The 26,189-nt window shown below is 39.8% G+C and overlaps 1 protein-coding gene across 2 annotated transcripts; it reads left to right on the plus strand.

The window, feature by feature from the left end:
- The first annotated feature begins 1,230 nt into the window (after positions 1–1,230).
- cuedc1b (CUE domain containing 1b) lies at positions 1,231–24,999 on the plus strand. 2 transcript variants are annotated; one of them, XM_030395582.1, is made up of 12 exons: positions 1,237–1,420; positions 8,336–8,510; positions 9,652–10,281; positions 11,944–12,071; positions 15,168–15,294; positions 16,093–16,354; positions 18,776–18,841; positions 19,076–19,156; positions 19,278–19,371; positions 19,759–19,817; positions 20,420–20,489; positions 22,683–24,999. In XM_030395582.1, coding segments are annotated over exons 3-12 (1,188 nt in total). In that variant the 5' UTR covers positions 1,237–1,420; positions 8,336–8,510; positions 9,652–9,981; the 3' UTR covers positions 22,684–24,999. The 2 variants fall into 2 exon arrangements, with proteins under 2 accessions (XP_030251432.1, XP_030251442.1); XM_030395572.1 differs by lacking the exon at positions 8,336–8,510 and having other exon boundaries at positions 1,231–1,420.
- Positions 25,000–26,189: the final 1,190 nt, after the last annotated feature.

Genomic DNA, 26,189 nt, shown 5'->3' on the forward strand with positions numbered 1-26,189 from the left:
AAAACCTTAATTTAAAATCTCAGTTGAACGGCTGATCTGAGTTCAGTAGGGTCTGGCTGGTTTTTGCATCACTCAAATCCTGCTATGAACCGGCGGCAAGTAAAAATCTGTAATCAACAACCACACTGTCCACACTGACAGGATCATCATACAAGATTAATATCTTGCACACGGTCTTAATACGACCATAACTGACACTGAATACTTTCACACATTTTCTCACATTTCAATCACCTTAAATTACCTTCCATCCATCTGACACAGTCTCAATTACAACTGAAAATCAGAAGCTTCGAGTTTATCACAGAGTGGTTGCCTGAGTACACAACGTGGGAGAAATCTAATCTCCCAACAGGAGCAGCTCATCGCTGAAATCCACGTCACTTTTTCCAAGTTGCCCATTTATTTGAAACCTGTGTTGATGCCTATCAAGTGTTCATTCATCTACTGTGCTGTTTCAAGAACCCAAGGGTGAAGCTGCATGAAATAAGACAGGAAGTAAGATAATTTGGCTTTCAAAATAAACTTGTAACACGTGTTTCAAAAGAATATCGAAGTACTGCACACAATCATGTGTGTATTTCCTACTTATTTCAGTGTAAATTCACAATAATATTCAGTGGGGTTGGAAAATGGTTAGTTGGACCACACGAGTTTTTGAACATACCAGAATAAGATTTATATATTTATTTACATTTCATAGTGCTCTGTACATAGGAGCACGTTTTTGTTCTTGTCCTGGATCCATCCAAATAATGAAAATCCGATTTAAAAATGCAAAGCAGTCCTTGTCAAACAACATTATGTAAGAGATGAGTGTTCAGTTTATTCAAGCATTCACTGCTGTATGGCTGATTAAACCAAAACTTAATAATATGACGCAACTTTTTATCAGTGGATGGCTGCGGGTACCTTAATGTTACTTTGATGGTCGTTTGAAAAGCTAGATAGCAGTTTTGTTTTTACAACATACAGTACATTCCCCTCATATATAAACACTTATTATCACTGGACTACTCTAAATACAAAAAACCCTTTCACGCTTAGATTTAGAAAACTGCATATTTTAGCATTTGAGTGTTTGTATTACCACAATGTATCTACAACTTTGATGGGTGTTGATTATTTTGAATACATGATTTAATTGTTGTATCATGTAACCTGTAACATAACATTAACCACTGTGTACACAAAAACACGTATTTTATTTCGAAGCGTTGAATATGTTCCGGCTAATCTGACACATCCGGTTGCCAGCTGAATTTTATGGCATATCTGCTGGTGTGTGAAAGGACAGTATCCATCTGGTTTCCATTACAATGCTAAAATCCGCCGTCCCGCTGCTCAGCTGTACTTCCTCTCGACACTTTGGCACACCGTGTGTATGATCTGTTCAGCTGGACCCTCTGCGCCTCTGACAGTGAGTAACGTTGCAGTTAGCGTTGGTCCGTTGTTTTTTCCAGCCCGAAGGACGTGTTTGACAATGCACAGCTTTATAGACAGGGTCTGGTGTAAATATTGGGTCTGCTTTGCCAGTCTAATTTGTAAACACCAACATCGCGATGGAAAAGGCGGTCATGTCTTCAGTAGTATGCGCTTCTTGCCCAGGAAATGACTAGAATTCGTAACATCCACGTCTTGAATTCGATGACATATTTAGACCAAGATTATTTAGGTTGGATGCTGCGAGTGCGAGTCACTGACCGAGGCCTTGTAGATGACAATCCCCTGTCCGGAAGACCTTAGATAGCTGGTTGGATTAGTTAGCTGGAAAAGCTAACATACCGTCGCTAAAGCTTGTCTAACTAAAGGTCGCTGCTGACATCAGCGATTGTAGTGTCGCCGTTGTAGTATTGTTGAAAAAAAATGCTCGAATAGGCAGGATACTTGGATAAACATTTGTCTGTTCCGAGTTGGCTAGTAGCTGAAAAGTACGGTTAGCTAGTTAGCAGCAATTTATCGGAGAAATTAAACGAGCACACTTGAAGAGAAACACTTTGTGTAACGTCAGTGTATGGAGACGTTAACGTAAAAAAAGAAGAATATATTACACCTTGCTTATCGACAAATACAGGTAACATTAAGGGATAAAACAGGTTAGCTTCTACAGCCACTCATGGTCTAGCCTACTTTTTTATTTTGGAGTACATGTAAACACGAGGCAAAAAACATTTAAGTAAAATCGAATTACTTCCTTTTAATAACTTACCTCTTAAAATGTCTCCTTTTTGCACAGTTTAATTGATTTTAAATAACATACATACAAACTATTGTAGTGAAACTGGCTGTTAGGCGGTTTGCTACAGCTGCTTCTAATGTGAACTAGATCAGAGGCTCCCAAATGTTCCATGCCAATGCCCCCCAAATAGCATCAGCTCACAATGACCAGGGCCCACCATTTACAAGATGACTACAGAAAAAATATATTTCCTTACAATTATTAATGCAATAGTAATTACATTTGCATTTTAAATCTTAAATCATTCAATGAGAGTCCATAGTCGTGAGTGACAGCAAGCTCAAATTGTGGCAGCAGCAGATGGTTCCTACCTGTGGCAGGCTCTGCTGCCACTGACCTGCCACACATGCTGACACTATTTGTAGCGTCTTACTTGTTGTAGCAGTCACAGACCTGCCACTGCCACCTACAGTTGTGTAGGGCAGATGCCACATACCTGCCACGGCAACTTCCATTACCACTGACCTGCTGTTTTGCTGGGTACTGTCTGAAGTTTAGAGCTACAGAAATCACTTTTTAGGGAAGGCTTTAGGGTGTGAAGAAGTGCAGTAGGAGCAGATACATTTAGCTGTAAATAAATGCATAAGGTCTGGAGATGGGTTTAAGATATATTGTTGCTTTGTTATTTTTTCAAACTGGCCGTACTTGTTTTTTCACTAAACCCACTTCCTGGTTGAAACAGAGACTTGTCCCCCTGATTAGCCTCTATCATTGTAAACATATACTTTTAAATGATATAAAATATGCATTTAAAACTTGTAAAATGACTTGAACCTATCAAGTTTTTAAAGATTGGTTCTCCCCTTCAGATGCGTCACAGTGATTTGGTCCACTGCCTACTAACATGCCCCTCTCCACACATTAGTGCTCAGTATAAGTGTCTGTGGAGCTGTCTCTGGGAGTCTGGTGGTGGCTGACCTCTAGTAAGAAGTTCCTGTAAGATAACTCAAAACAAAACAAACACCACAAACACAGTTGCAGATGGCCCAACTTCCCTGCAAAGATATCAGTTTTTATCACCACAAACACAGCTGGAAATTGTCCCATGTACTCCTTAAGAGCGGTGACAAGTTTACAAATGTTGAAATGCTGTGTCCCCCTCTTTAAATATATCCAGTGGTTCACACCTAAAAATGTTGAAATGCAGATGCAAACTGCAACTCCAACTGCAGCTACATCACTGGTCCCTCCGCCTCAAGGCATAAAAGTTGGTTAATACACATGTGAACATGTTTTAAGTAGGGATGTCCCGATCAGGTTTTTTTTTACCCCAATCCGAGTCCTTTAATGTTTAGTAAATGCTGATACCGAGTCCTGATTCGATACGTAGCCTTAACTAATATTTCCCTGGATAATACAGCTGCATGTACGCTTGGTACCTCCATATCATCTATTGTTATTTTCATATTCCTTACGTTGTTACGTAAAATGACGTGGACGTCACGTTAAACTCTGGTGAAGGAAATAACAGTCTGTTTTACCTTCTGCGCAGCGTCTCGTACAATGATAGACTCCCCGGAGCTAACAGTACAGAAGAGAGTCTGCTCTCACTGCTGGACTTTTAACATTAATAACACAGAAAATCGGAAATCAATCCTGTATGGATTCAGACACTCAAGAATCAAAATCGAAATGAATCACAGGATTGCCAAAGACTCACAAACTTGTTATAAACTAGTTGCAGTTTTATTTACTCTAATAAGGTGTAGACTTAGACCAAAGTGTAAGTTTAATCCTTGTGGTAAGATTTCTAAGGCATTTTAGAAGGCATCTCAGTTAAACAGCCTTCTAACATGAAATATAAAAAAAAATAAAAAATAGGGTTTAGGGTTGTAATTGAAGATCTTAATATGCAGGATGCTTATATGACGTTATATGCACAGTAAATGTGTTTATATGTTTCTTGTAGAGACCTCAAATCCAGACACTCGTAATGACAACACATCAGACCAACTGGGAACCCGCATTTTGGACACATTGAAAGGGGTCCCTTACCCAGCTTAGATGGGTGTTTTAAGGTCAGGGAAATAGTCTCTTAAATTAGGTGCTTCATGAGGGATTGGATCATTTTGTGAGTTAGCACTAGCTAGCTAAAACCTTAAATTTCAGCAGAGCTGAACTGTTACCATCAATGACAGTTTGTGTAATGAATGATCACAAAAAAATGTCCGGCAATTTGAAAGAACAGGCACATTATCATTTGGATGTGTTTATATATTATTAGAAAACATGTGCATGTCATTTAGAAATGGATCAAATACTACAATCTGTTCAACTTTGTTCTTTGATTAAGGGGGTTTATGTGCTTTAGAGCCAGACCAATGCTGGGCTTTTGAGATGATGGATAAGGTTTAAAACGACAAACATTTCATTAGAATCTTTTCATATAGACACTATTTTAAATCGCTCCTAGCATCATTGAAAGTTAAGTTTACATATCGCATTTCTGAAAAAATACATATGCTGATACCTATATGTCTGGCCCATTTTAAAATAACTTCCTGTCAACACTGTCCATAGTAATAATGAATCAATTCTTTTCTCTTCTCACTGTGTATGCCATACTGTCTGACTTAACACTGTAGAAATGTGGAGAAACCTACATTCATACACAACATTGATTTACTTGTGCCTGATTTTATATTTTGTATATTAGTGTAATTATAACAACATGACATAGCCTAGCAGTAACTGCAGGAAAACAACAAAACTTAAGGGAACTTGACTGTTGTGTGTGTATATATTGTGTATAATAAATCACCAAAATAACGGAAATTTCATTTTTTGGCTGCCAGGCCACTGAAAATATAGGAGGAGCCAATAAACATCTGATCTACTGGCCAAGTGAGCCAGTGGGGAAAAAGTTTTATGTTCAACCTTGCTGTATGAAATATCACCCTTTTACAGTTAGGGATTCACTCATGTAAAACATTAGTGGTTACAGATAATGGATGGATGAATGACTGTGTTGGCTGTAACGTTACTGTGCGACACTCAGGTGAAGTTGCAGGAAAGTTTTTTTTCCCTTATGTGAGAATGATGATCCTGACTGTGCATTAAGCATTGCTTGCTTCACTGTCGTCTACCCAATGCTTGTCGTTAAAATCGTCGATCTGACACATTCGGGTTCCTTATTTATATGCTTTATGCTTTACTCTCTCTCTGTGTGTGTGTGTGTGTGTGTGTGTGTGTGTGTGTGTGTGTGTGTGTGTGTGAAATGACCTGAATATGAAGCATCAGCAGTGAGATAGGAAATCAACATGAGTTTCTAACGTTGGGGTCCTCTTTTTTGCATCCTCTCTTTTCCGCTTATTGGCTTATACGCAGGTGTGTTAATTGACCTGTATCTGTATGAAGTATCTGTATGAAGCATCTGTAGTGCAAAATACTATAGACTGACAATAGGATAAATGCAGCCCTCTCCACACCTCCTTGCCCCTCCTCTCGTGAAAAAGAAATACAAATTCTGCAGAGCTGTTCAAATTTCATCAGTTGAGGTGCACCGCTGTTGGCTGCATATAGGGGAAACACTGTCCAATCATTCATTACCAAAGACAATTCAAAGACACATTTTGCACATGCTTAGGTCATGGCAGGCTACTTTTATTGTATTATTATTATTATTACTGTTGTATTGTTCAAGGCATCTTTCTCTTTGTTTTTGTTTTTTTTTTATGTATAATTTAGTGTGAAATATCTTTCAATGTGCTTACAATGCGTACAAAACTGGTGCTGCTGATAAAGCTATTAGAGCAGAGAAAGGTTTACAGCAGCGGTTTGGAACATGAAACAGCAACATTTGGTGACACAGTGAGTTTTGAAGGTGAATAAGCCTTCTGATCTCTCGTCAGGGCCCCCACACCTATGCCTTTTGGAATTGGGTCTAATTCAGTTTCGAGTCATTTTATAAATAACCAAAATGTCATCATACCCTTACTGTCTGCCTGGCCCTTATTGTGTGTCTATGCACACAGCTACAGTTGAGGCCAGAATTATTACCCCCCCCCCCCCCCCCCCCCATATATGAAATTAGACAAAACTCTTGATTTCTCCATGGAAATGACCATTAACAACAATTTATAGTGTATTTGTTTCCAAAATAACAAAGACAAAATTTCCACTAAGGTTGATAAACAAGAAAGGGCAAAAAATGATTAGCCCCCTGGCCATTAATAGTCAATAGTGTACCCTTTCTGAGCCACAACTGACAACCACTTCTTAGAGTAGTTCTTTACTAGGTTGGCACAGGTCTCCTCAGGGATTTTGGCCATTGTCCCATTGCAAATTGTTCCAGCTGGTTCAAATTGCATGGTTTCTGAGCATGGACATTCACTTTGAACACCCACCACAGATTCTCAATCGGATTGAGGTCTGGGCTCTGTGCAGGCCATTCCAGGACCTTGGTTTTGGTATCCTTCAGGAACTGTTGAACCAATTTCGATGTATGCTTTGGTCATTGTCTTGTTGGAAGACCCAGGGACGACCTAAGGCTAGACTACGAACAGATTTCTGCATGTTATCCCTCAAAATTCTAACATAATTTTCTTTTTTCATGATGCCATGCACCCGAATAAGGCTCCCTGTGCCTGGGCTGCAAAACAGCCCCACAGCATGATGCTCCCAGCACCATGGTTAACAGTGGGAGCTGTGTTCTTAGGGTTGAAGGCCTCTCCCTTTCTTCGCCAAACATAAGCAGAATCCATGTGCCCAAACAGTTCCAGTTTAGTCTCATCAGACAAAAGCACAGACTTCCAAAACTCATCTTTACCTTTCAAATGTTCAAGGGAAACCTCAGTCTGGCTGTGATGTACCGCTCTTTGAGTAAAAGGGTTCTTCTGGGACGAGGGCCCTGAAGCCCACCACGATGAAGAGCCCTCACAACTGTGTTCTTTGAAACACCAACTCCAGAAGAGTCCAGGTCAGCAACAATCATCTTGGCAGATGTCCGGGGCTTCTTGCTGACATCTCTGACTATTTTCCTCTCCAGAGTTTTTAAAAATCTTGGGCTTACAACCACGCCCAGGTTTGTTTCTTAACAGAATTTGTATTGTTGTACTTGGCAATGATGCACTATGCAGCAGTTCTAGACACTGTGAAATGTTTGGAAATGGCAGTATAGCCTTCCCCCTTATCATGAGCCTCCATTCTCTTCTTTCTGAGCTCAAGACTGATTTCCTTTGTCTTTGGCATGATGAGTAAAAGTAGTCCCTTTTTCAATAATGTGCCCTGTTCTTGGAGCCCTTTTATGTTGATTGAATGATCAGGTGTTGTTAGGAAGCCAGTTGACTGCGCAGGTGTGGTTTGAAAGCTGATTGGTTAATTAGGTGTGTTTTGAAAGTAAACATTCAATATTATTGACCACCCCATCATGGAGGCTGATATTTTTGACCACCCCATTTTTCACATATTTAATATAAAGCAATCCTAAAAATGTATTTTATATTCCAAAATGTACCAAAAGCTACTAAATAGCACTGGTGAATGTTTGATTATATCAAGTTTTATCAATGCTGCAAACTTTGGGAAGAATTTTAGGAAAATGTTCTATAATTCCTGGGGGGCTAATAATTTTGGCCTCAACTGTATGTATCTGATTGTACATCAATGATTGAAGGGATGGTCGATGATTTCTGTCCTCCGTAACTAACTTAATATCAGAACTTGGATGTTTGAAAATACTCTCTACAATCCTTGCCCTGCTATGCATTTTGAGATGTTCTGGTGGAGTAGCAGGTCTTCCCACTTAGTTGTGTTTCTCAGCAAGAGTGACAAGCGCTCTGCGCTTCAAAAGAGTTGTTAACGTTATGGATTCAGAGCTGCTTTGTGCAGGCTCACTTTTTGTTTTAAGTTGAGCTGTTTATAGTTCTAACCATTAATGAGAAGGGTTGACATTGCTGAGACCATGCTGGCCTTTCACTAGTATGCTGTGTGTACCTCCTCCCACTTCCACTGCCCCATGGCCATCAGATCGCCTATTGGCGATCTTCTTTAACCTTGTTTGAAGAATACCAATATGGAAAGATTGCCCAACCCTATGGTATTGGACTGTTTTAACACACTCATTAATTGTCTTTTGTTCTTTGTGCACACACACAGCTTCAGTATTACATAAAGGCAATTGCTATTACGGCAGGAAACTTGTTTACTCCTCGTCTGACTGGGAGGCTAAGAGAGGGGCTCTGTTTATCAGCCGTGGATGGGGCCTGGTACTGCCAAGTGGCACTCAGCAGCCACCAGTTACAATGAACACCCAGTGCAGCGGGAAGGGAAGGTAGGAATTGCTAGATCAGATTAGAAAAGATTCAAAGAAAGCCTCAGTTAGCTTCTATCACCAGAACTCTCCAGAATACCATATTTTAATATGGTTTATTAATACAACAATGTTACAGCTGTTTTCCAATGCATGTATATATATATGTGTGTGTGTGTGTGTGTGTGTGTATGTATGTATGTATGTATGTATGTATGTATGTAGGGTTGTCACAAGAACCGATACTTCGATACCAATTTGATGCTGACACGAAAAAAATTATTCGATACTTGCTTTTTTCTGGTACCGTCGGAACCGAATATACAACTTTTAACTCGGCGTGCCGTATCGATTCTTGGCGGAACTGACGGGGCAGTCTACGCATGTGAGCAGCACAAAGCAGTCAGCGGCGCTGAAGAAGAAAACCTGCTGTCTCAGAAAAAAATGGCTTCAGCAAGTGAGAGTGAAAGCACAACACGTCGGCTCGTCGACAAGACAGGTAATGAGAGTCGCGTGTGGAAATATTTTGCATTCAAAGCAGATAAATACGGAGCAATTCCAGACTCAAACAAGCCGACATTCAAACAGTGCCTCAGAAGTTTTCAAACGAAAGGAGGAAGCAGGTCAAACATGGCCAAACACCTCAAAGAAGGGCACCCTGACTTGTTTAGAGAATTAAATTCGTGGTATCAAATTAGTATCGAGAATCGTGGAAATATGTATGTACAGGTATTGGTATCGACTACTGAAATTCTGGTATTGTGACAACCCTATATGTATGTATGTATGTATGTATGTATGTGTGTATATATATGTATATATAAATACAAATGTATTATATATTATTTATTATATATTATTTATTATATATAATAAATGATGTATGTATATATAAATATATATAATAAATAATTTGTGTGGCATTATTCCGAATTCTTTTTGTCAGTGGTTCACAAACAAGGATGGGACGATTGTTTAAAGAATATTAGTACATGTACTCGGAAACACTGTAAAACTCTTGTCTATACACATGGATTGCCATCTGTTTGTTTTTTTTTACATTTTATACATCGCCTTCACGTTTCAAATCTGGGTTTCAGAACGATATAACGTTTGTATGAGTAGGTCTTACTAACACACTGCCTCTTTTCTTTCTCTCTAGGTGCTGATGACTGTAATGTAGCTATATATGTTGCCTGCTGGATTTTGTCTCTAATCTCTGCCTGGTGACATGACCTTGGCAATTTAATTTCGGTCACCACCTGACTACTCCAGTCCTTGGACACCATACAATACAGTGAGCCATGCTGGATGGATGTTGTTCTGAACTCCCATCAATAGACTGCCATGTCTGTGTAAGAATGAGAAATTGAGCAGGGATAAAGTGAAAAGCAAGTGAGACTGAAGGGGCCAAAGTGATTGTGTTGGTGAGAAATAAAAGGAGCCATCCTGTTGCTAGGTTGGCAGCACCTAAGGTGGCCAGGCCCTGAGGATGACTAGTCTGTTCAGGCGCAGCAGCAGCAATGGAGGCTCTAGAAGCAGTGGAAGTGGTGGTGGGAGTGGGCAGCTTAACAACAGCAGGCCCAACCGGCAGGTCCGACGGCTCGAGTTTAACCAGGCCATGGAGGACTTCAAGACCATGTTTCCCTCTATGGACTATGAGGTGATAGAGTGCGTGCTGCGCTCCAACAATGGAGCTGTGGATGCTACCATTGACCAGCTGCTCCAGATGAGCATTGATGGACAGGGCTCAGATGACAGCTCGGACTCAGATGACAGCATTCCACCAGAGGTCAGTGGAAAGGGTCCATGGGCACAACTGGTGATTTTATTCAGGGATGCACGATACCGATTTTTTTTGTCACCTGACACTGATTACCAATAATTAGCTGTCATGGCCAAGACTGGTAAGATAAACGTTAATTTAGCATTTTTGTATTTTAAAGGTTCCTAACCTGTAGCACAATAGGTACAGGATTAATGCTAAAATTAGGTGAGCCAATATGGATGATTTAATGTTCCATACCTCTTAAAAGATTTGTTTTGTTAAAATGTTTTACCTCCCCTCAAAACCCTTGTAAAGCAAGTCTTACAAATTGCAATAATGTTGTCTTCCTCTGTGTTGAAAGTACACACCGGCAACTACACGTTGTGCTCTCTAGTCTACAGTGTGTAGCAGTTGGACTACATTAACAGGACAACGGCATGCTGCACCTTTCTTCTTGTCTGTGTGTACTGATGGATTGCAAACTAACGTTAGAGGAGCATGCTACCACCTACTTTGTGGGAGTATGTAAATGCTGCACTTGTTGAGTCAATAAAATCAATTTGGCTCCACATCATTAGCTCCATTTATCAGCCATAATTGTTCTGATATAATATTCTGTATAGCCAGTAATATACATTTCCCAGTATTAGGCTGATCATTTATTGGCTGATATTTATCATGCATCACTAATTGTATTGCAGACCTACATCACGAGTAATAGTCCCAAATCCTTAAGGACAGGGATCCTGTATGCCCCGGAAGACTAGACTAGTTTTAATTAGTTATATCCAATGAAACATATAATACTGATCATTGTAAAACTTTTTCAGGGCTTCCTATACATTATTTTATTTGTGGTAATGCCACAATATATTAACTGCAAAATATTGAAAAACAATTTTTGTTTTGTTTTACTATTTTGGAATGGGTAGTGTCTGATGTAATAGCCACAAAGACCGCCTCGACAGGTTAGCAAAACACAGTGTAATTAATTAATTTGTCCCACTCCTCAACTCCACTGTCCCTGAATTTCACCCATTCTCATACTGGTCACCTATTCTTATCTAGTGACAGATAAAAATGTCAAAATAATGTCACCCTTGTATGAGTCACATTCATAATGGCATCATACATTACCCAGACGGGGATAACTAGATGGTCTGCTGGCTCAGGTCAGCCACAGGGCTTTGACCCAGGGCTTAATGACCCTTTAGAGATGCTGCTTACCTCGACACTTATTGATTTTGAATTTGATTGAATTTAATGTACATGGTTTTTGTGCTTGTGTGTGTCGTATTGGTGACAGTGAAATTAAAGGACAGTCTCCTTAGTTTGAGCACAGCTACTCTTCATAGGCCTGGATTTATAAACAGTCAAATGTTCTGAAGTTGAAACCCACTTATATAGACATATAGATTCAGTTAGTACTCAACTGTCGACCAGACATCTAAATTCAGTCACTAGAAGGATTCCACCCCCATATGGAGTGCTGCAGAACATTAACGTTCTGGCTTTCTACCTCAATAACTAAAAGATGATGGCAAGGTCTAAATTCATCTTGTTATATTTGACTGTGGCATAAGCTGCAGATAACTGATTCTTATTGGAGTCAAAGTGGAATGTTCACAAAATTGCAAGCACATTAGGGTCGGTGTGTTTAAAACACTGCTGTCTGTTTCTATCTAGATCCTGGAAAGAACACTGGAACCTGACAGTTCAGATGAGGAACCGCCTCCAGTCTACTCTCCACCAGCATACGATATGCACATTTATGACAGGAAATACCCAGAAGCCCCACCAACACCCCCACCAAGGTAAGGATAGGAACTGGACCACAGTTTTGGTTTGTAATTCACTTATACATAATTTATACAGTTCATATGGAGAGCTGTTCAGGTGCATTGATTTAATGACAATAATTATGATCAAAAACAGAGCACTTTTATTTTATCCAGCTGATTTTGCATTAGCTGCAATGTGCACCAACAACCATCAGATGGCACATTTGAGCAGTCCAGACTACAGTGAACAGACCAGGGAGTTTCTCTCTCTTCCCTCTGGAAATAGACACGCTGTTTTATTTCCAAATTGACTCTATCCGTAACTGTGGAGCCCCTCAAGGGTCACATGGTAGAAAAAAAAAATGGATGTGGAAATCCATGCTTTCGGATTCACAATCAGTGTGCGTGGATTTAGGCCAGAGTTGGCCCTTGTCATAGGCTGTATAGGCGAATGCTAAGGGTGCCGTCGTCCACAAGGGGCGCTGCAAACAGGCGGAGAAATTATTCTTTGAAAAAAAATTAAATGAATAATTACTATTTTTTACTAGTGTTATTACTACTGTTATTTCAAAATATTATACGTATAAGCACCCCAACAACATAACTTTATAGCAAAGCCTATTAGATAGTGGAGAGGCCCTTTTTCTTGGTTCCTGGCTGGCTCGTTGTACTGTACCTTTGTACGTCAGCAGAAAGCGTTTGCAGAAATAAATGTTGCCCTAAAGTCAATGTCGCAGTGTTTTACCTGTTACATAGAGGGCTCAGTATTCATATAGTAAGAAGCACCTTCATAGGCAGGTGCACAACGCATGTACACTGTGCTTTAATGATTAGAGAGGCTGCTTTCAGCCATTTAAAGGTTTCCTTTCCATGCACATAAAAATGTCACTGTAGCAAACATCATGGTTCATTAAGCAGCAAAGATAAAATCTGTAGTTATTAACAGGACAGTACACAGGATGCTATCCAGAGGAAACGGCAATGAGCTACCTTAGCATTGGTGACGGTTGCGTCCGCAAGTATTAAGTTACTTATAGTTCCCTCAAACAATGTAACCAAGATGCGCATCAGAGGGGATTTAGAAGTAGGTAAACGCAATGCCTACTGAAAAATATGTAGTTATATGCCGTATACCTGCGCCACTGGTTAAAGTTATATTTCAAATGAATCTGGGTGTACAGCACTCTGCCACAGCTAACTTACCCGCCTGCTCCACACTGGCTTTGAGCTTGGCATAAACATATACCTCAGATTGTATGTGTCATTTATAGGCTTGTGCAAGTACAAACAGTAACTTAAGGTTACATATCTTTATTTAACTTTGTTCACAGAGGAGCTGTTAGAGTTAAATATCAGCCGATGCAGTCATATCCATTTTCTTTACACTACATACGTACAGACAATTCCACTCTACAATTGCTAATCACATTATAGTCAAATGCAGTATAGAATTAACCTATAAACAGGATTTTACTGTACTCATCAGAACTCAAGCACTCTGCTGCCACCTAGAGTCTACAGTTATCAAGGGCAGCCACCCCTTTTACCACCGCAGCTTCTCCACGGTAATGCAGCACCAAACATATGAAAGGACCTTACTAGCCTCAGCCTCAATGCCCAGCAGGCCACTAGCATTACAGCTCTGTTACAGTATCAGTCTTTTTATTGTGTTAGCAAGCTAACTGCTGGGTGTTAATCAAAGTTACACATAGATACCGAGCAAATGAAATATTTTTCATTCATAGCTACATTACCTTCGTGCACATCTATCAAGTAAATTGACACACAGAAACAACACACACACATACCGGCAAGGGTCCCGAAGCAAAAGGGCTTCGTATAACAACCAAGCTAACAATTGCTGAGCTGGTGCTGCAGTATATGCAGTGTAAACAAACAAAAAGCTGTAGGGCTACACAATGTAGTTAAAACATTATTGTGACATATAATGTAATTGTGAGCTGATTCACAATTGCATTATGTCAAAATAATGTTTCGAGCATATTTTGCATTAAGATTTTAATTTTCATGAAAGATCTATAAAAATCATATGTAACATTTGTTAGGGTCTGTACCAAACAAACACCTGGACCTTTATCAAAAATTGCAGCTTCTGCAAATTGGATATTACTCGGCCATATTGTGATCTCAATAATATTTTGATTATTATTAGCTCTCAAAGCAACATGAAAAAACTGTTAATTAGTCACTACTTAGTACTTAGTAACTCACTTAATCTCGATACTTAGTTGACTTCAAATGAGGCATAACATTGCAAAAGTTTATCTTGAGTCGCCCTCAGTATTATATTATTTGTCCAAATTTACCTTACAAACAAACCTATAAATCAAAATAGTGAAGCAACATAAAACATAGCAAAACTTAAAGCTGTAATGTTTGATGTCAGGTCACAGACAGTTGGTATCAGTCTGTTCTTGAACTTCTAAAGTTACTGAAGCAGTTGAAGAGTAAAATACAGACCAATTCTATTTTTGTTAAGTCGTCAAAATTTGATCAAAAATATTGGCTGTTTGCTTGTATCTTCCACATCCTTGTACAACACTGGCACAGTGCGGTCGCCAGGGTTGTCACCTAGGCGGCGGATGGATCCCCTTGCTAGAAGTGGTGCTGTGTTACATAGTGATGTAGATACGTAGAAGAAGAAAAGGCTGGACTAATGACAAGGTGTTTTAGACAGTTCAGGGAGCAGTCTTATCTGTCTGAGACCATAACTCCCTTTGGTGTGGACTTGGGGCTTTGTTACTTTGCAAAAATATGTATTTGCAAAAAGCAAATCAACAAACTAAAGAAAAGGGAGTACTCTAAAAACCCTCAGTCTGCCTACTTGATTTGTATGACAATGTTACAATCTTTTTTATGTTTGTTTTGTTTATCTGCAAGAAATCATCAGGCATTTCCTCACTCATGATATCTGTTTTCTCTGTTAATGAAGTACGGGAAACAAATAAATATTTCCTTGCCCTGGACATCCTATGCGATTTTAAGTGGGTAATTTAAATGATTTAAATAATTAATAGCTGTTTGAGATTGCTAGAAATGACTTGATTATGAACCTAATGCAGTTGATAGAATTATTGATGTGTCTTGTTACTCCATGGGCTCTCATAGATTTGAAGCAGAGCCACCTCCAGGTCACCAGCAGGTCAGAAGCTACCGGAATTGGAACCCTCCTTTGCTTGGAAATCTCCCAGATGATTTCTTGCGGATCCTGCCACAGCAGTTAGACAGTATAAAGGTAAAAGAAAATGTCAGCATACACATGTGGGTGCATTTGGTTTTAAAGCATTGACGCCTTAAAAAGTTAAACATTGTGGTGTGTTGATAAAGTGGTTACAGGGGTTGTAGTGTAATTACTAGTCAAAATTAGGGTGTCATTTGGTGAGTGCTAAGGAACTACTGGTCCTTGTGTGATGTGCCACTTGTTGCCAAGAGGTTCAAGGTGGCTTCTTTCCTTTGATGTGTATAAACAGGGGGGTCTAGAACTAGAGACCCAATTGAAATTTGCTAATATTGTAACAGACACAAGGAAGTAAAATACCCCTTTCACACACAAAAAAACACTTACGCCCGCTAACATTGAACTTCTGTGTCCAATGTGCAAATTATCGGGATTTACTCCCGGGCCAGTGGACCCTGATGTAGTCATGGATATATATTGCCCCCAGGGAATGCACGTTGGTCAAGATCGTTGGTTCATTAATCTTTCTATCCATCTCTGTCAAGAGTTTGAAAAAGAAACTGAAGTCAAAGATGTTCAAAAAGAAACTGTTGTCTGTGGCTTCTGTGTGGTCTGAGCCTAGTCAGCTGCCTGAAAGGTACTGCACATGAGCAACTCATCAGAGATCAGAAAGAAGCAAGATGTCTTACTCATCAGTAACTTTCGTTATCAGCTCTGGGAAAAACGGTGTGTCCAATTCAGAATAGTATTAAGACATTTTAAAACAAGTTTATCGTCTTCTGGATAAGTGTTCTATAGTCAAACAGCATTGATTGATGTTATAATCAGTAACTTTACTTGTCTTTCCCTCAACAGAGCTCTCAGAGCAGTCTATCCCAGCCCTCATCATCATCCTCCTCTTCAGTTTCTTCAATAAGCCAATGGACAGCCCAATCTGGTTCTCGTTCTGGAGCTGAAGGGACTATTGGAGGTCCAGGTTTGACAACAGGAGCGACAGAGCAAGACACGAAACTGAAGCAGTATCTGGAAGACGAGCGCATTGCCCTCTTCCTGCAGAATGAGGAGTTTATGAGAGAGCTACAGCGCAACCGCGAGTTTCTCATTGCCTTAGAGAGAGGTATGAGTGTGTACATTTGACTCAGTATACACAATGAAATTCTGCTCGTTATGTCAGAATTGTAGGTCACTGTCAACTGTACTGTTTAAAGTGGTTTAGTTTTGTACACAGGATTGAAGTTACTGAAAGTAATGCAGAGAAATTAAAAGCATTCAGATTTGAGGTTGTGAGAAACTTTACAGTTAATACTGAGCTACTGAAAAGACCATTTTAAAGTTTTCGTCATCAAAGGTTCCCTGTGGACTTTTTGACCTTTAGGTAGTGTTTTTCTATGAACAGGTCCCCATTTCGTTTGTCTTGTGCATGTGCATAAGGACACACGTATACATACAAAGCGGTTGACGCAGTACACAGTCCTGCCAACATTCAACAGAAGTACACCCAGAATGCATTTTGGTGTTTAACACTGAATGTAAACATGAGGTTTGTCTGTTTAAAGGAAACACTCCACAGAGCACCTTTTAAAACCTTTGTTTTTGTCCTGTTATTTCCACTATTTGCCTTGATGCTCAGGTCCAATGCTTGTCTATTTGTAATTTTTTTGTCTAAGTAATGAAACTTAAATGTATGTTTACAAACCATTCAGTTATATCAGCAACCCAAAGGTACTAACACTAGAGAATGTTAGAGCTTAATGTGAAAAGCAAAGGCAATAGTTTTCAGAAATTTGGCCTTTGGCAATTTGGCCTTTGTGTTGTGGTGCATGGCCTATGAGTGAACAGTCCCCTTAGTCCAATTTGGTATAAACCATTAATATCAGCAATATCTCTACATTTCCATTTCATATTGCCCTGCTCTGCTAGAACGACTGCTCCACAATGTGGCATGGTGTGCAGTGAATTATGAGACAGGATTGCATGGTGCAACCCTTATTCCCTGTCTCTGTGTAAAACATCGATAAAAACAGAACGCAATCATTTGCCACAGAATTGTGTTCACCAATAACAGTTTACAGAGTGTACCTGAGCCCATGTAGTTATGTCCTTTATACAGTCATGTGTTTGGCAAAGTGGTAAACCTCCCCCATCCTTGCTTGTGATGCCTGAGCCTTTCAAGATGCCCATTTTATAGCCAGTTATGATACCATCACCTGTTACTAATGAACCTGTTTACCCGAGGAATGATCAAATCATTTCCTTTTCGGGCATTCCACAACTTTCCCAGTCTTTTGTTGCCCCTATATCAGCCTCTTTGAAATGTGTTCCTGCTTTCAAATGCAGAAAAAGGATATTTACAAAAGGCAATGCAGTTGTTGAGGTCAAACATTAATACATTGTTATCCAAAAGAGAGAGTGCACAGAAGTGCTTCCCTTCAGGTTGCAGCCAGCAAATTTGACAAAGTTGCGTGCAAAATGCGTAGTTCACCCTTTTTTGTTTTAATGTAACTGATAATAAAATAGTGTCAATCTGTTCTGGAGTACAGCCTACAGTGCTGATGTATATTGTACTCTTAAAACATAAAAGTTCAAATTCAGCCAGTTTAGCTCTGTTTGATGTCCAATCTACTGACAAGAGATTGACATTGTTTCTTTGTTTTTTGTTTTAATCTCCGAATGACATTTTAATCTAATTCAGGAATTTTGTATAAATAATATAAATAATACATTTTTGCAAAATAAGGAAATCAAAGCGTTTTCTTGCCTTTCACATTTTAGCTTTGTCACATTTCACAGTGTTAATAGTTTTGTAATGTTTTTGCTGTTGTATTATTATCATACATTTCTTTGCATTTCTTTACTTGGACAAATTGAATTCCATGTGTCTCCATTTCTCATAGTTTTACATCTCTCAGCTTATGAGCAAGGCACTGTTTTATAGATGATGGACTTCTTTGAGCTCTAAGTTCTTTAATCACATTAATCACTTAATCTCAGCAATATGAATATAATCACTACAAAGAAATTGATATATTTTGGGATTAGGATCCCCGTTCTGAGACAAAGCTGATTTTTACTATCAGAAATGAAATATCTAACTTTCAGCTCAGAACTCAGAACTTAAGATCGAGGTTATTCTTTTTATTTGCACCAAGTTTCCATCTTTAGAATCTTTGACAAGTTGAACAATATATACATGATGATCAATGAAATATTTGGCAAGTAACAGATTTCATATCGCAGCTGATTTTAGATACAGCAAGGCACATCATTTCAGTTAAAAGGACGTAGGGGCAATACTTTCCACCTTTTAAGGGGTTCTGAAACTAAGGCTTTGGTGGGACAGACTACACAAACAAAAGGCTTGCCTCAGCTGTTCTGGTGCAACAATGCAAAGATTAGAAGTGTTCTCCCCTCTCATCAACACTGGTCAAGATTAATTGATGTAGAGGTTTAGAAGTTTGGGCATAATACCATTTTACCAGAGCTCATCACATCTTGGTTCCCCACATCAGTGGTCATAACATCTGCTCTCTGTTTTTAGATCGCTTGAAGTATGAGTCAAAGAAATCAAAGTCCAATCATTCATCTAGCATGGAGAATTCCACAGGTAGATATCACTCATCAAGCTTCCTCTGCCAAGCTATTTGAGACTGTCTTTGCACACTGAATTCTACTAAATACTGTTTTTTGTCTGTAAATGCATTCACTGTGATATTTGTTGGTTTTGTCAAGGATTTGTGCTACTGACATCATACTAAAGCTAATTGTGATGTACAATATAAGTACTCGATGTGCAAGTAAAGAAGTGTCAGTGTGGCAGTGTTTTCTTGTCTGTGTGCAGGAGAGCAGTACTCTGCAGCTTCAATGGAGGCCGTCTCGGACGATGCCCTATTCAGAGACAAACTCAAACACATGGGCAAATGTAAGTCTCCTTATTTATAATTCTGCTGATATTTCACAAAGAATTGCATAAGCCTTAAAGGGCATTGTCTAAAGTAAGTGAATGACCTCTGCTGCTTTCTCACCTGCTTTCTCACCTGCAGCAACGAGAAAGAAACTATTTGAAATTGCCAGAACATTTTCAGAAAAGACAAAGAGGAGAAAGTCAAAGCGGAGGACACTCCTGAAGCACCACTCGTATCTTTTGCTCAACGTTTGTTACATTATCTGGCTAATACTCCTTTATTGCAAGGTAAGGTAGTAAAGTAAATTGCAAATGGACTGTATTTTTATAGCACTTTTCTAGTTTTGACTACTCAGAGCACTTTACAACACAAGTCAGCGTTCACCCATTCGCACACACATCCATACACTTGTGGCAGAGGCTACTATCCAAGGCGCCATGTGCTCATCGGGAGCAACAACCAGTCATACACTTTCACACACAGATGGAAAGCTCTGTCATACTCAGTAAACACAGTTTCTGCTTCTCTCATACATCATCTGCCATGGATCAGCCTCCATAGCTGTGATCTGGTCATGCAAGGCCAGAGTTTTTGTGTTCTTAACTAAGCTCCTTTCCAGATTGGGCACGGCAAACTCTACAGCCAATCTTCTCGACAATGTCGAGGGAAACCCCTGTGGTAAGATATGTATTTCACCCACACAATGTTAAACATTTTGGTTTTGTCACTATGTGACAGAGGAGTGCTTCTTAATTGGTCTAGCTCCACATGTTCCCTCAGGCATCAGGTCCACTCATAACTTAAACACCTTAACACCCTTCCTTTAGTATACTGCCATCCAACCATTCTGCCTATGAATTCTAAAGAAGAAACTTCTTATTGCTGATAAACCTACAATTGAGACAATCTGGATGGATGGCAGACAGTGTGTATGGCATCATGTCGGCAAGCTGTTTGCTCATGTCAGCCTTGTGAAAATTGTTTTCCTGTAAGGATGAGATTTGCTTGTACTGTATGTCCTGGTTAAAAAAAAAAAATCAGGCACTCATACTTGAAACAAGAACAAAAAAACTTCAATTAGCCTAAAAGCCATTATTCAAAACATGGCTACTTAAAGGTAAGTATGTCCCTGGGGTCCAACACACCTGTGTTTTTTTTTTCTTGAGTTTGACAGTATAAAGGCAGTCCTTGAGCACACCACTACGTCTTTTTCATAAACAGGACTTACTAATTAAAGCTGCACAAATAACTGTGTCCATCTTTTTTGTTCCTATGTCCAGAGGAAGCTGGTCAGCCAAGTAGAGCAAACACTCAGGAAAAGGATGAACAACGCAATGAGCCAATATCATGGTAAGATACTCGTCAGACATTCAATCATATTCAGGTCCTGTGTTCTAATCATCCGAGTCAGACTATGAACATGAAGGGTTAATGGCTAATGCAGCATCACTTTTCATGATGGAGATGTAAAATGTAAACAAATGGTCATGCTCAGAGTCTACTTAAAGTTCAACTGTATAACTTTTACCTCATGATCAGATATGGACATTGTGGGTGACTTGACAGAACACAAATTATTTTTGATTATTAAATGGACCTCCTGCATCCATGCATTGCGTGCAACCTTGTTTTTTTTAATAGTGCAATTGGGCCCCACAAGCTATTATTATTATTTTTTACTGTTTTTGTGTCATTCAATGAACTTCCACAGCAATTGGAATTATTAGCTCATTTGCTTTGCTGATGTTGATCTTCAGGTGGTTGTTGTTACAACATATGATGAGGCTCTCTTTCAGTCCTCTGTACTCCTGGAAAAAGAGTCAAATTTCCTGGATTTAGAGGGAACATACGCCAATCAACCACTACATTAACACCACTGACAGCTGAAGTAAATAACATTGATAATCTTGTTAAAATGCATTGTTCTACTGGGAAAAGGGTTCCCTGCATCCATGCAGAAACCACTTGACACATGCTACTCACCCAACACTGCAACAGGTGCAGTCCCTCCTCCTGTCACTGGACTTTTCTGGGAAGTCCCATGGATGCTTGATCAGGTTGTGAACTGGTGAATTTGGAGGCCAGGTTGACATCTTTAGCTCTGTGACACACTCCTTGGGCCATTCAGGTTTCATTGCAGTTTTTGCGGTGGAAGGGCCCATTGTCCTGTTAGAGAGGGGGGCACTGCCATCTGTGAGTGCTGTTGCCATGGGGGGGGTACACTTTTTCTGTGATAATGTTTGGGTAGGTGGTGTGTGTCAAGTGGCATCCATAAGGAATGCCAGAACCCAGGGTTTCCTAGCAGTACATTGCATTGCAACCAGATGATGATCAATGTTTTCCACTTGAACTGTCAGTGGTTTTATGTTGAGGCTGATCAGTGTAATGAGGAGCACTATGGCTATTTAACATATACTGCTACAGTGCCACCTATGGGTCAGATGGCCCAGATTTTTTTAAGGTCCCGCAGATGTCACATCACAATTTGGTGACAGTAGCAGGGGAAAGAACATTCTGTAATGTATATTTTTTTGTGTGAGATAAAGGCAGTATTGAATTGTGAATGAATCCTGATGGCTTGAGGTGACTAACAGACAACAACAGAGGAACAGAGAAGGAGCAAGGTCTTATTAAGTGGGCGGCAGCCTTAAAGCAGCAGACTGAGAGACTCTGCATAGTGTGTCTGCATTTTCTTTTCACCTTGAACTTAACTAAGTGCTGACTACATCCCATTGGAGACATGGCCTTCCATCTACTTAGAATGTGAGGCAATGACATCACATGTTCCAGACTGATATTTTTGTGTGTTAACAGCGCTTACACAAGTCCAAATGTTGGTGAGAAAACTTAAGAAGAACATCAGAAAAGATCACTCTGTTAGTGTCAGGTATATCATCAAATGTTGAGGTGAACACTGAGCAATAAAAAAAATGTTTTGCATACAGTACAAATTACAGCAAGATATTGTATATCATTGTGGACTTGCCACTTGACCAATCTGAACACCAACTTGTAAGAGAATTCAAGTAAGTGACTACAATAAAGTGATCTGTAAGACATTTCAGGGAACACAGAGCAGAAGTGAAACTCTTATGTGCTTTGAAATTTCCATATCAATATTTACAATTGAACTAGCGAATATGTGCCCTGTATGTGATTTTGCCTGTGGCTGAATTAAGTATACATACTAGCATCTTCTTCTGTGCTTCCTTCCTCTCAACAAAGCTAAGAATAAAAATGTCTTTTTCCAGTGTATCAGATACTTGATCACTGTTATTTCTGTGGTACTGCCAGCCTGTCACTTTCAAAAGCTGCTAAGTAAGGCAGAGACAATAAAGGATACAAAACAACTTTATTGTGAGTTTACACAGAATTTCAGTTTGCAGCCTTTGGCAGCTCCCCTCAAGAAGTTCACACACAAATTAGACATACAGTTACACATATGGCACATATTCATAAAAGCACATTGAAGAGTCATGACCATAAACATATCGCATAATATCTTCAGTATGATATAATTAACCAGACTCTCATTCATTTCAGATCTTCCCATGCTGCACCACATCAGGTTTACCATGGCAACGGCAGTATGACCCATGGGTGGTGGCCTTGCAGCTCTCTCTGTCCCCACCTGCTCACCCCATCCTAATCCAAACCAGCCAATGTAAGGCCCAGCATGAGTTGAGACCCACCTCCTTTCCAGGGAGTGGAACTGGACTCTACCCAGCAATGGGCCAACTGTCTGTAAATGCATTCTCTGTATTATAACACTTTGATGATATATAATTTTAAATGTAAAGGAAAATGTATTATTCCTTACCAGTATTTCTTAACTGCTTCCTTTAATCCACCGAGAAGAACACTAGTGCAGTGATGATTCCTTTGTTACTTTTCCAGTCCTGTACAGTAGCAGACTGTATGTTTCTGATTGGGGTCCCTCAGGCTGGGCATTTCAGAGAAGTGTGCACATGCCCCTTTATATACACTAAACCATGTAGAGCTTTTTTACCTTGTTTTCATAATCAAATTGTAATATTTAGCTGTTTTTCGATGTCAGAGGATATGTAACTAAAATTCTTGTGTCACAATATTGTGGCCATTAAAGTTGTGGCTGCCCAATTGGACTGTGTTCTGAGAAACAGTGTTTGGAGCAGTTGAGTTAAATGCTGCAGCATGGAGTGGTTTACTAGTTTGGTTTGTTTGGTTAGGTGAAAACAGTGTCATTCAATCAACTGTAGTAGCACTACCAGCACAGTTGCACAGGTAACGGTTGGGGTGAGCTATGTTATCAGATCATGAGCAAACAAAGGTATCAAGTAAAGGACATCATGAATGGGCTTACCAAGGTTTAGAAGGCAACATAATGAAACTAGATATCTTAAAAGCTAGTTTCTACAAAGTGTTTTTTCTGCCAAGTGATTATGCCTGTCGTGAATGAACACATTCGAATGCATGGGGAAAGGGCTGCTATCATAGAGAGAGGCATGATTCAATAATTGTTCAAAAAATGGCATAACTGCACATTTTCAGACAGCTCTCCCCGAAGGCATTCAATGTTGGACTCAGGCGAGGGTTTTAAACTGTGTTGCTGCATGAGTGACTCCTGTCGGTTGGTTACGGTGCTTGCACCATGGGGAGTGAAACTGGGAGGAAGCTCACAGGTTACACCCCAATCATTTGCCCGCCTGCCAGTTCAGGTTTTGAGAAACGGCAGGAGACACCATCTCTCACACAGGTAGCACATACTTGTCTGCAGCTCTCCCCAGGACAACATGACCTTCTGCAGTAACAAAGAACATATGTACCTGTTCGCACCAAATCCACAATAACATTTTGAAAATAATGCAGTATGCAGGGTGAAAGAAAGAAACACTAAGATGCTGTTTGTGTAGCATCAAATTCAGTACACTCTAGAGTAAAAGCGGACAGATGGCTGGCTGCTAGATGTCGACATCTACCTCCTCTTACCCATAAGCCCTTGCATTATATTAAGGTCATTTCCTGTTGGTTGGGATTATGTCTTCAGTCCTGTCACGTCCGGAGATGACTCAGACCTGCATTTTTGGGCATTACTGGGTTTTTTTTTTTCTTTCTTTTTTTAGAATGGTATTGTTCTCAACTTGCCTACTGAACCAAACTAGGAGTCTGAATCCACTGATGTAGTTGTGCTTGACGTGAGCATACTCTTCATTACAGCATACAGCTTCATTCACTGCTTCACTAAATGCTTGGCTAGTATTTTGGCAGGTTTCCAGAACTCTTGCTTTCAACCTTAAATGGTTACTGTTATGGAACTAAGAAATGTCACTCAGACTTCTTTGCCATGTCACAGATTGTCCCTGTTGTCTTTCACAAAATCATGCCTTTGTCTGTTTTGTCTGCTTGAGAAATAGAGAATACATTTCTAAATGCCAGTGAAAATCCTGTACACAGTAAATTGTTGTGATTTTTTCATGATTGATGGATATTTCTGTTTGGTAGGATAAAGAATCTAAAATGTGAAGACTCACTATAACGGGATGCCATTGAAAGTGAAGTCTCAAGTGGGCGAAACTAAAATAGAAAAAATGCTTTTGAGGTTTTCATCCATCCCTTTGCATTGCTCTTTTCTTTTTTATGTGTTGATGTGAAACTAGCATAGAGTAAAGATGTAGTTAAGGTCTGATGTAGCCTGTGTGAACAGAAGTTGTTAGAAGAGGAACATAAAAAATGTGCGCTGTGGACGTGAGTTTACAATGCAAGGGTTCCAAGAAAACTGCCTGATTTTAAGTTCTAGACAAAATGGATGAATTAACTTTCAATCTGTGAAATCAACTTTTCCTCTCTCTTTGTGAATAAAGTGTTTTTTTTAATCACATCAGCAAATCTTCAGTTAGTCTTTCTTAATTTCTTTGGTCAGTTTTGTAAATGTCATGTATGTCCATTGAATAGAATACTTGAAGGAGAAATTTGCCAGTTTTAATTTGGATATCCTAATCAGTGTTGATAGTAAATGTAGTTAATTGAGCCAATAAAATCCCCAGTGCATGGTGTATTAAAAAGAAAAGGTTGGCTTACTAGCTTTCCTGCTTGCACAGCCTACCTACATATACTAGGATGCATTGCATGCAACCCCCTGATGCTCAACCCCCTAATACTTGGGGGTGGCATTTCAAACAAGGCTGTGTACCAAAAGGCATTTGATATATACCAGTTAGGCATAACATAATGACCACCTGCCTAACTTACGTAGGTCTCCCTTTGCTGCCAAAACAGCGCTGACTCGCCGAGGCATGGACTCCACTAGACACTAGACCCCTGAAGGTGTGCTGCGGTATCAGGCACCAGGATGTTGGCAGCAGATCCTTTAAGTCCTGTAAATTGTGAAGTGGGGCCTCCATGGATCGGACTTCCCATGTCCCAGAGACGCTCTATTGGATTGAGATCTGGGGAATCTGGAGGCCAAGTCAACACCTCAAACTCGTTGTTGGGCTCCTCAAACCATTCCTGAACTGTTTTTTGCTTTGTGGCACGGTGCATTATCCTGCTGAATGAGGCCATAGCCATCAGGGAATACAGTTTTCATGAAAGGGTATACATGGTCTGCAACCATAGATGGTACGTGTCAAAGTAACATCCACACAGACAGATCGTCAGTTTCGAAGGCCCGGGCGGTAGAAGTTGTGACGTAAGGGTAAGGGTGGGAACATCTGGTGAAGAAACCAGGATATGCTCCGAAGGCTAGACTGTCCCATTGGTCCCATTTAACAACGGTTGATGCGGCCCTCGAAGGTCTCTCTGAAGGACTCGTCTTCGAGGACGGCAAAAGCCAGATCCATCAAAGGATGCAGACCCTGAATTGAGACAGAGCAAACATGTTAACTTGCTGGCTAATATATCCCACCCACTAACAGGTGCCATGATGAAGAGATAATCAGTGTTATTCACTTCACCAATCAGTGGTCATAATGTTATGCCTGATCGGTGTAAGAGTTACCTATGTCTTTGCCAGTAAAGAGGAAGAAGAAAAAGAATGTGACGAGATCATAGTAGTTTTCATTGTTATGATAC

The sequence above is a fragment of the Sparus aurata genome, chromosome 2, assembly GCF_900880675.1.
Source record: "Sparus aurata chromosome 2, fSpaAur1.1, whole genome shotgun sequence".
Lineage (NCBI taxonomy): Eukaryota > Metazoa > Chordata > Actinopteri > Spariformes > Sparidae > Sparus > Sparus aurata.